The following is a 12,040-nucleotide window of genomic DNA, read 5'->3' on the forward strand; positions in this document are numbered from 1 at the left end:
AAAGCACTAACTACAAACCCATCTTAAATAAAAAGAATCACACCTTAGTTTGTGATATTTCTTCTTATAAATTAAATAAATTGAAAAACTTACCAACTTTTAAAACGGTTAAACTTATAATACTTAGTCGTATATTATATTCTCAATTCTAAGTACTTTTATTTAGTTTGTGGTAATGATGGGGTTAACTATTATTACAATAAATAGGAACAACTTTTAATATTATCAATTACATTCGTTCACAAAACTTTAAACTGGGAAAGAAATATGCATATTTTTATATTTAAGGAGATTATTAAAAGTATTTTCTCCAAATTTAAACGAAGGAATACACGAAAAAATAAGGAATATTTCCAAGGTAGGTAATAATAATGTTAAAGATATCTATCACACACCCAAAAACCTGTACAGAAAAATATACATCAATTTTTTAATCTCATTCCTTTCAGATAAAAATATTATTTTCCATTTTCAATTGAATTTAGAAGAAACACATTGCTGCCGATTTCTTTATTTATCTCAGACATTGTTTTAAAAATACATAAATCTTCAGTATTACACTCTCTTGTGGAAATCTAAATTTACGTAAGTACTTATGTGTTTTTTTATAATTATTAAAATACAAATACTAATTAAAAAATCACATAAATTATTTATTTATTATTCTATTTTTATGTTAGTGAAGTGTGAATGAAGATACGTTTTGAAAATGTGAATATGCTCCAAAAATGAACTCTACAAATTAGAAACATATTTCTAGTTTTTATGACAAAGCAAAGCTTATAATATGCTATTAGTTAGTTGAAAAGTGAAATACTACGAATTGAATATGTTCCATGATGCATATGGAATTTAGAAATAATCTATACAGGCAATATATAAGGGTAATATAATTTACAAGTGGGTTTAGTCGAATGTAAGAAGCAATAATTGTTGTAACTCATGAAACCTATTAAAAACAGCCATTTATAGAATTAAGCTAACTATATTAGAACTCAAATTTAAAAAAATCTCACAATTACCCTATACCTAACACCTTTTTAAACCTTGTGCAAGAAATGTATTTAATACATATCAAACCAAACATTCAATCACATACTTTGGCATGAAACTAAAGACACGAAATAAAAATTAAGCTAAATTATATCTTAAAAGCAAAAAGTATAGATAGGTTTTACACAAAAAAACATTTTAAATCGTATGCCCTTTATATGCCTCGCTCTTTCACTCTCACGCATAAAACATATAACATCTCGCTCTCGCATCGAGTCAGGCAATTACCTGACTATTTTGGAGCGTGTACGACGTATCTATAAAAAAAACAACTTATTTTTATTTACGAGGGTAATTTAACCTCTTGCCCTCGACGTAGCATAAAATGCGATACATTTTCATATGTCAAGAACGTGATCATTGTAGCCGGTACCACGCGAACTAAATTCGGTTTGAGCCCCTTGTAGAAGCCACGCCAGCCTTCGTGCCTGAAAAACGTAATTTATTATGTAATGTAATATGTAAATGTAAATATATATTTTTTAACGTTTTCTTGAGAAATAGACAAAATACTTACCGCTTGATGTGCGTATATTTTGGTGGTTTTGATTTTTGGGCTGTTTTCCCCCGGAATGTTGGGTAATTTGGAATGATCTTTTAAGATTTGAAAATATGAGGAATACTATAAAATTATATGAATCAATACAGAAGATCTGTGAAAATGCTTGTATAATCAGTATAATTTAATATGATTTTTCAATAAAAAAGGATAAAGGATTCCCTTATCATCAATCCCAGCCCAGAAAAGGTAAAATAAAATTGACAGAATATCAATTTGCTATCATTTATTGATTACACAAATTGAAGGCGAGTTAGAACATTGAAAATTATTAGCGATCATATAAAAATATATGTATCAATGAGCGTGGCCAGCCACCGAATTAACTAATTTATTGATAATTCATGTGCAATATTAAACATCACATATTATTTGGTGTTCTTTTTTTACTAATTATTTCACACATTTCAGTAAGAACCTGGATCGATTCAAAATCAACCCACCGACCATTGTAATAGAGAACATTTTTAAACGGCAAGATATACCTTACGCTTACACATTTTATAAAGTATCAAAATCTTACCAAGAAATTTTAATTATACACAATATGATCTTATATCTTAATTTTAAAAATGATTTTTCATGATGATGCATAATTCGAATTATAAACGATTTTTAATACCTACATATCGTTTTTATAAATTAAGTGATGTATGTTCTATAATTAATTATTATAATAAATTTAAAAAGTATTACGCATTACACAATATTCCTATTCCTTACTGACACGTGTGAAATATGCACTAATCACAATTCTATATTAAATTCTATTAAAAATTATACTAATTCGAAATTAAAATTCACCTACACGAGACTGCTGGCTACAATGAAGTTATTGCATATTTTATAACAAAGAAATATCAAACCAATGAGATGTAATTATATTTTAGGCGGGAAGATGATATAAAGCCTCGATAGAACAGCTTCGAACTTACTTGTGATTTTTTATTTATTTTTCTATAATTAAAAGAACTTTTTTATTTATTTTTCTATAATTAAAAAAAATTAAAACAATATAAAGAACCTAACGTCGTCTCACCACACATGTAACGTTATGTAAAAGATGGGAAACATGTCTTTTACATTGATTTTATATTAAGGGGATTCTAAGTACTATTATCACAAAAAAATTAAATTAAATCTATATTGTAGCGACCGAGGGTCACTAAAGTTAATATTACACCGATCTGATGGGAACAATTACACTACTATAAGAGGTTACATAACATATGACAAACAAATATATTATAATAGGCTAATTCAATAAACACAACATATGTCGTGAGACAGGCTTTACATATACATAAAATTTATTAATATTCAGGACTGTCTATTTTTCATTGTCTCCAACCACGTTCTATACTACTTTACTGTCAAAAAAATTCACGAAAATTGTACCCGTATTAAAAATAGACAACCCTGATTTATGCTACGCTACAATTTTAATATGAATGATACATTTTATAAATATTGAATAAAACCGCGTACATTTTACGATAACCATTAATCCTCTCGTCAATACCAAACACATAACGAAACCTGTCACAACTCAATACAATAACTATTCGACAGTTTTAATCACAAAACCAAAAAAAACGTTAGCGTAACAACCATTATTTGTCAATACATCGCTATTGGAGAATACATATACAAACGGATCGAGGGCGATTACAATACAATAAAAATGCACGTTAACAATAAATAAATCTAAAAATAAATAAATTCAAATTAATAAAAAAAACAATAAAATTCCCGCTTAACCTACGCTCACCTGGCGCGCGCCGTCAGCTGTCAAAACACAGATAACACACATTGAGATATACATATGGAGACGACACCACCTACATCACTTATGTTCCGCTCAACATACAGGTTTTTTTTAATGGTTTTAAAGTGAAACGCATCAAATATGCCTTCGTGTGTGTTACGATATTGCACAAATAATACAAATAATACGGAAAAGTGCAAAGGAATAACTTTCATCGGTAAGTACCTAACAAAATAATAATTTTTAAAACTTAGTTAGAGCAAAAAAATGGCGCACAGATTTTGTTAGTGGTGTCTCCTCCATACGTAGTAATATTATCTCAATGATAACACAGAGCACAGAACGCATATAGCCGTGTACGTAATTCCCATCAGATACCGACCGACCTACAGAACGCGAGCGGATCAATCGTTATTAGTGAACTTCTCCCATATGAGCATAACGAGGCATATGTTTGGCGTTACATGGAGGAGATACGGCGTGAGGCCCTTGTAGAAGCCGCGGAGGCGTTCGTACCTCCATGTCTCTGTGACGCAGTGCCACGCGCCGTCGTACGAGCGGTGCTGGTCCTGCAGCCGCGCGCGCACCACCTGGTACGGGTACGTGGCGCCCGCCGCTAGCAGCTTGGATACTGCCGCGAACGTCAGGTACTCGAGTGACGTCTGCAACCAACGACAGTGTAGTGTGTAGTGTTTTTTTTTTTTGTGTGATAGGGAAGCGCTTGACCACGATCTCGCCTGATGGTAAGCTGAGATGTGGCCTATCATGGAGCGCGCTTCCCTTGAAGGTACCCGTTCACTCTACGCTTGAAGACCCCCATATTGTACTCGTCGGGGAACACATACTCAGGAAGCATGTTCCAGTCCCTCGCGGTTCGGATGAAGAATGTCGATCCGATATAATGGAGTGTAAACGAGTCATAATAGTGAATGTGGTGTGCATGTTGGCATTATAATTAAGTGTAGACGAGTCATAATAGTGAATGAGGTGTGCATGTTGGCATTATAATTAAGTGTAGACGAGTCATAATAGTGAATGTGGTGTGCATGTTGGCATTATAATTATTAAGTGTAGACGAGTCATAATAGTGAATGTGGTGTGTATGCAGGTGATATAGTTGAGTGTAAAACAGTCATAATTTTGCATTGTGTGTGCGTGTTGATCTTATACGTGGAGTGTAAGTGAGTCATAATAGTGAATGTGATGTGTATGCAGGTGATAAAGTTGAGTGTAAACGAGTCAGAATTCTGCAACGTGTGTGTATGCATGTGTTGTAATGGAGTGTAAATATGAGTCATAGTTTTCTAACGTGGGTGTGTGTTATAGTATAGCGGTATTATAGTTGAGTGTAAACGAGTCATAATTTTATTAATTCTGCAACTTATGTGAGTGCAGGTGTCATAATGTAGTGTAGACGAATCATAATAATATACTTAATAGACAATGTGCTGTGTGTTTGAAAGGTCATAAACAGGCGTAATAGAGTGAATAGGATAGGATACACGCCTGCTGTTGCCAGGGTGTTATGTTTCAGTGTAGTCATATAAAATATATAAAAATCCTTCTCACCAATTTGATGTCAATAGGCAGATTCCTGTATTGGTTGTACCTATTTTTCATCTCCTCGTATGTCATAAACTGTAGGGCGCCGTGCGACACGCCGAACATGCCCGGGACGAAACCCTAGAAATATATTAATTAAATATATTAGTAAATAGGAAATCAACGTGATAATACATATTTGTCGCATTCGTAAATCCATCTATTTATAAATACAAGCATATAAGGATGCATTTACGGATAAAATCATAATTTAATAGGAAATGAAACAATAAACGAGTTGAATATAAAAATCATACGATGAAACTACAAGGTTGTTACAAAGTTCATTTTCACAATGTTTTTCCAACATGTTTAAAAAGAATAGATACAATGTGACCTTAGCAATACCATTTTCCTTTCATTGGTCCCTTATTTGTAACTCTATCGACTATTTTATCGTAATAAGGAGTATTCTACAATCTAATTCATACATAATAGGCATGTTAGTTTTTTTATTTTTTATTTATTTGAACTAGATACTCAGGTACTCTCAACCCATTGCGCCCCGAACGGCCCGATCGGTCCACAACACAATAGATTTTCTATTGTGTCTGTGATTCCGGGGCCTGAGTTATGTGTATCGCTTAAGCTTTCCTAAATTTTATTATTTATTTTTTTGTAATATTTTTTAGATTTTTTCTTTTTATACAAAGCTTCTCCTGGCAAAGACATAAAATAATTTTTTATCCAATTTGGTGCAGTCGTTTGGAAGTTATGCGCGAAATGGCGCAAAATCAGTTCAGTATCTTTCTTGTCGCGAGGACAAAAATACTCCAAGATTATAAGGTTTGAATATTGTAATAATAATAGATATGGCTTGACGAACCTTTGACACTAAGATAGGCTCGGTGGACTTCAGTTTAAAGACTGAAGATTGATAGATTAAAGTCTAAAAACATTAAAAATATACACGTCGGTATAAATTGCTTATATACGTACCTATATTATAAAAGTAGTGAGTATACTTATAATAATAAAATTATGTTTGTACCTACATCGATTTTTTTTTGTTATGTACTGAGCTGAAATTTTGTAATTTATTAGTTAGAGTGGCTTAGAAATCGGCTTTGTTAATTTCTTAACAGATCAATCACGTGTTAAAAATTTCGTCGTTTAATACAGATAGCAGATTTTTATTAACCTCATAATCGTAATGTCAATGACAAGCATTAATTATTATAATTAAATTATCGATACGGATGAATTTGCAGTCAGATATTTAATTAGATTGTAAAGATATGATCTGACTTTGGTTGAGTCTATATTACAATGAAGATAAAAAATAGTAAATACTTTTAATTAAAATGATTCTGTTCTTCGTATAACTTTATTGCTCAACTCTTATTTCTATTCCCTAAAATCGATTATATTTTTTACGTTTTAAAATATTGATATAAGGACAAAGAGTAGCCCGTTTCCTAATTCATCTTGTGACATCCAGTTTTGGAATAGTTTACACAATACACATATGAGACCAAGCCAACTGCGTAGAAAATTAAGTAAGTTAATTAAGAATAATTTGGAAAATCCAAAAGTGCACGCCTCAAAATTTTTTTTAATAAATATTTATTAATTATTATTTTTGTTTATTTAATAACAATTAAACCACATCGAATCAGACCCTGAAAAATGAAAGGGTTCTATTCCTGAGCATACTCAAGCGTAAGAGAAAAAAAAAGACTCGATTAGTAAAGTATTTCGGTCGCTATCGTGTTAACAAGAAAAAGGATCCGCACATACAGACACACGGACGTCCAAGACAGAACTTTTTTAAACTGTTTTTTAACTAGTTTAAATAACAAAAATGACATCAAAAATATCATGAACGTTAAAAATAGTGTTTTTTCTTAATATGTGTGTGTATGTATTATCTTACAAGTGCAATGTATGATACATAAAGACATTTTAAGTTTGAAAAATCAGATGTTTTGCGCGAAGTGACAGTAGTACCCACCTCAACGCTTCGCTTATGAGGCGTGCAAAAGTATGCGTAGAAAGGAACACAAAGAGTAAAGACATTGCAATACTTCGGGATTCGAAACTGGGACCTCTCATTATGTGTTTAAACATCACAATGAGACAATCGTAAAATATAGGAATAAGGTGTTTTTGGCAAACAATCAAAAATACGTTTTTCTATTAAAAGATCTTGAAAAAACCTTGCGCATTAAATTATTTCATAAGAAACTACAATTCCACAAACGTAATCGATAAGTACCTAAATGATAATATTGTATAGAAATCAATATGCCGTAGTTTTACTCGGTCGATGTCGTAACGATAAGGTTTTTGTGTCGATATTATTATTGTAAATATAATGAAAACTATTTATCATCTGTTGTATTTAGGCTTATAATGTATTCATTTATTCACAAAATTTCTCCTAAATAAAGTCATCTGAATATTTTAATTATTTATGCCAGAAAAATATAAGTAATCTTCTAATTTCTAAGCCTACCTATTTCTTTATGTCAATAAAGTTTTTATTTATTTATTATTATTATTAATTATATACATAGCTTTTTAACTATATTAGAAAGAGAAGACTACTGTTTTCAGCATAACAATGTCACACTAAACATAACTAATTGTAATTAAGTAGCAGATAATTATCCTTTTCAGACATTTCAATTTAGAGCTATATATTTAAATAATAATTACACGTTATTTCACGACTAAAAGGAAATAAGTAGCATACCCTGTAATTTCCAAACTTTAATCTATATCTATGACTAGCTGCGCCCTGCGGTTTTACCCGCATTGCTCCGCTCCTAATGGTCTTAGCGACATGATATTATATAGCCTACAGCCTTGCTTGATATCTGGCTAACTAACACGGAAAGAATTTTTCATTTCGGACCAGTAGTTCCTGTTATAAGCGCGTTCAAACGAACAAACTCTTCAGCTTTATAACATTAGTATAGATAGTATAGATTTCTAAATCGGTTCAAAACATCCATTAAAACTTCATTCGTATTCAGCCAGACTTTAATCGATACCTAATTAAGTAACTGCCACATTACGTAACACCTTCAAGGGCGAAACATTTCTAAATCAATACCTTCGTCTGTCGATCAATCATTGCTTTCCCTGATAATGTCTCGAATTTAACGTCACGCACATATTGTATCAATAATAAAAACAATGCTTGGCTTTTTTGGAACGAGCGACTAAATATATGTCATGTTTATCAAATAATAGTAATGAATTAAAGGCAACATCGATTATAAACGATTCACTACCTGCACAATTCATTACTTAATTATTCTTAAATTTATTTATTGTAATCAGAAATTGATAAGAAAATTACTCCAATTCGAAATTCATGAATATGTTCAAAATTTTAAATACAAATATGGCCAATAACAATCACAGTTTATTTACTACTTAAGTCAAGCAACCACACGCGCGGTTAGTACGTTGATGGGGTGACCATTGAATGATCGTTAGTTTTCATACTTCATGCTATGGAGCGCGTATAAAACGTTTCCGGGCACTGTCAAACAGCAATCGTTACAATACATCAAAGACCTATCGATTTTTTGAATAGAAAACTTCTTTAGCGGCGTTGGGTATAAAATCATAAACTCGCGTCAGGACACGTGGCCTGATCGAAAAAGCGTAAGACGGATGTTTTTTTTTTTTAGCCCTTATATTCCATGTTTAAGACGGATACCATTCCAAAATATCAAACATGTGAACGTTAATAATCAAGTTTTCACTTCTGCCGGCACTCGCGGAGTGCAACCCGTTTTTTTTTAACACAAAGAACCCAGGTATTTTTTTTAATTTGTTTACTTACCCTATACAGCCCGCGTATCCCCTCCGTCCTATAAATCTTGCTGAGGCCATCTATCATGCCGTTATATGTCTTATTCTCGGCCAAATGTTCGCCGCTATACTGCAAGCAAAGGCGGGTCTTCACCACCCATATCGGGTTCGTCATGATAAGGGACAGTATGCCCGCTTCGGCCGCGGCCAGCATGTGTAGACCTGGCCCTAGCGGGGTTCGCGCGTTGCCGCCTTGTATCCATGTCTTTATGGCGTTGTAGCTGAAATTGGACACTTGTATTGTTAAAATAGTAGAGGGATTGATTTAAAAGAACACAATATAAACTTTAAGACTTAGTTGTAAGAACTTTTGCAGCGCAAAGAAATCGTAATAAAAATGTTCGAGTTATTATGTTGTAAATAACTTGCTTCATTTGTGTGGTAATCAGATAAAAAGTATCAAAAAAGTTATAAAAATCCGATCAATTGTCTTGCGTGAATGAGTAACAAACATCCATACAAGAAATACAATTTTTCACATTTATAGATGAATACTTATGATATTATTGCATTGTTTCTATAAAGAATTCGAAAATTCGGAAGTTATGCTAAATTGATGAATGTAGGATGATATCAACCAACCTTTATATTTTTTATCTAATCGCAATCAGAAAAAAATCATGATGTAAGGTATAAATTCCAAAATAAAAGACATGACTAGAAAAGTGAAAACTTACTACAAATACTGAAAAGTTATCTATTTTGAACATACACTACAATAGACCAGTGAACCTGGATAACAGTAAGAGATAAATCAAGTTGATTATTTATAACAGTATTTGGTTTTAACAATTCACCAACAAGTTTGTTGACATGGTTAAAGGGAATAGTTTTTGACGTGACAACGTCTTATAATTCGATAGAGCCGGCTCCACGCACGAAAAAACATGACTCATGCGGCGTTACCTCGCTCTGAGGCGTTCCACGTATGACGTAAGGCTTGAAGTGCGAGCGAGAGCGCGGAACGAGCGACGAAGAAGCATAATCGGACGTTGTCACGTTCAACTATCGTCAGTAAACCAACTTTACAGACTACCAATTTTTTCCTTTTGACGTTAAAAAGGCCTTTTAAACCAACACTTAAAAAAACAAATTTCAAGATTTAATGGATCAAAGAATCCATATAAAAGAATAATGCCATACTCACAATAAGAAATAAAAGCCCCACGCGGACCCTGAGCCCCAAATGTTCGGCGTGACACCCCTATACAGCCCTCGGAAGCCCTCCTTCTTCACGATGGTCACAAACGCGCTGCCGAGGCCGTCGTAACGTGGAACTGTTGCTGTGCGTCCGTCATTTACTGAACAAAAAATATAGAACCTATTGTATAGTAAGGCTATTGATAAGAGTGAATTTATTTTTGTTACTATATTGTTAACAAAAAAATAGCATTGAGATTTAGTAAATAGTGTTATTATATAGTATTATTATGCATTATTATGTTTTAACTCCAAGTTCAAACATTTATTTATTCAATTAGACTTCTTCTAGATGCAATTTTGAAAAATCATAACATAATTTACCATTTACCATTGATTCGGAAAGCAATATCTATAGAGAAGAACCGGCAAGAAACTCCATAGTTGCTCTTCTAAGTATAGTTAGTTCAATAGCCATTTTGTAAACATAAATAATGCAAGATCAAGTTAACTATCTAAGTTATTACCTATCAGTACCAAAATTAATTTAAGTTTTTTCCAATGTCGGTTTCACATAAAAACATAATATCTGTTATTAGAAACAGTTCAATAGTTTCAGATATTATACCGTACATACAAACAATTTTTACCTCTTTATGAGTAGTGAATCATGCTACATGTGTATACTTAATGCACATATTAATTTGGTATTATTGCAGTTACAACAATTACATGTAAAACAATTAAATTTTATTAACTTTTCCTGATCAAGCGACTGTTTTATTACAGTGATGTCATAACTTTTAATCATAAGTACTTTTATGTGAATAGATATTTAAATTAAAATATAAGCAATAATTTTAATAATTTTACACTAATTGAAAACTTTGGTGTTTAGACTGTAATTTATCTGTATACTAAAATGAATACCGATTGGATCAGCTGTTTTTGCAAAAGTAACAAGCTTAAAAACTTTTGGATTTGTATTTATAATAATGAAAAAAATAATAATAATATGTAGAATAAAAAAATGTATTCTAATATCTATTGAAAGAGGCACTTATTGAACCTAATTTATTATATGACTGTAAAAGTTATGTTAATTAAGCATTCTTAAACATTCATAACTTATCAATTATGAATGATTACATAATTGTAAACTTTAATGTCTCAATAGCTTTTAAAAATGCATTGTCGACTGTTCTGTTAATAATAAACAATGTTTTATCTTGTTTTCATCAATTGCAATAACAAATATTACAACTGCCTTGAGTGCAAACAAGCATTTAAAATGAAATATACATTTTGTATTGCATCAGTTAAATAAAATCAGTTAAACAACTATCAACTTTTCTAACCCTAGTTCAAGGTCACAATTGAATTTAAAACTCTCAATTCTCAAACCAATATAAGACACACATTGCTATTATTACAAACACAACACATACATTGTATTCAAACAATAACATCGTAGGCATAACCCTACTTCAATATATAAGTTCACGAATTAAAAAGTATATGTAATGATAACTTGTGACAAAGGTGGGTACATACCAGCAAATCGAATTTTAATCAAATCCAAAGGGTGCAAGATTAGAGTAGAGGTAACGCCACCAGATATTCCAGCGACCAGATGTTCGTATTTGATGTGATTGAGAAGAGCGAGCTTAGAAGACGGCGAATTAGGATTCTTCATTGTAGTCATGATTGATTAAATCACAGCGGAAACATTTTGTAGGGACTGAATTGATATTTACGCTTGCCGCACACTTTCCCAGGTATCTTTTGCAAAAATTATCAATATACTATCGTCACAACACATCATTGCTTTCCTAATATTTCGACGAAATGAAATAGGCGTGAGTGAAATAATTTCCACATGATTTCTTTCATGTAATTGTCGGTAACGTTCCGTTTTACAATAATTAGGTCAGATGAAGATTATTCTGTCACTGTCATTATAATGAGAACGAAAATGCAAACATACAGACAAAAGTTAAAAATACCCAGGTTTTACATATTCAATAAGAATTTTAATTTGCTTACACATCGTGCATATAGTATTTACTTTACTAAAATCATTTTAT

At 31.9% G+C, this 12,040-nt stretch overlaps 1 protein-coding gene across 1 annotated transcript; it reads right to left on the bottom strand.

Moving 5' to 3' along the window:
* Nucleotides 1-1,324: 1,324 nt before the first annotated feature.
* Nucleotides 1,325-11,861, bottom strand: LOC149487518 (solute carrier family 25 member 32). The gene is made up of 6 exons (XM_089696037.1): nucleotides 11,508-11,861; nucleotides 9,961-10,114; nucleotides 8,785-9,034; nucleotides 4,950-5,063; nucleotides 3,897-4,042; nucleotides 1,325-1,481 (listed from the first exon to the last, which is right to left on the bottom strand). The coding sequence occupies exons 1-6, from the start codon at nucleotides 11,656-11,658 to the stop codon at nucleotides 1,337-1,339; spliced, it is 960 nt and encodes a 319-aa protein (XP_089552163.1). The 5' UTR covers nucleotides 11,659-11,861; the 3' UTR covers nucleotides 1,325-1,336.
* Between the last annotated feature and the right edge of the window lie 179 nt (nucleotides 11,862-12,040).

Source organism: Colias philodice, chromosome 6, assembly GCF_061535455.1.
Source record: "Colias philodice isolate Cphi_HAF_F1 chromosome 6, ilColPhil1 Martin Lab GWU primary, whole genome shotgun sequence".
NCBI lineage: Eukaryota > Metazoa > Arthropoda > Insecta > Lepidoptera > Pieridae > Colias > Colias philodice.

Bases quoted from the DNA above. Each gene is read 5' to 3' on its own strand.
- LOC149487518 (XM_089696037.1), bottom strand. From the start codon at position 11,658: ATGACTACAATGAAGAATCCTAATTCGCCGTCTTCTAAGCTCGCTCTT. The intron at 5,064-8,784 runs GTAAGTAAACAA...ATATATTTCTAG, and splicing joins GGATACGCGGGCTGTATAGG to GGTTTCGTCCCGGGCATGTT. The intron at 1,482-3,896 runs GTACGAACGCCT...TACGTTTTTCAG, and splicing joins TGCGTCACAGAGACATGGAG to GCACGAAGGCTGGCGTGGCT.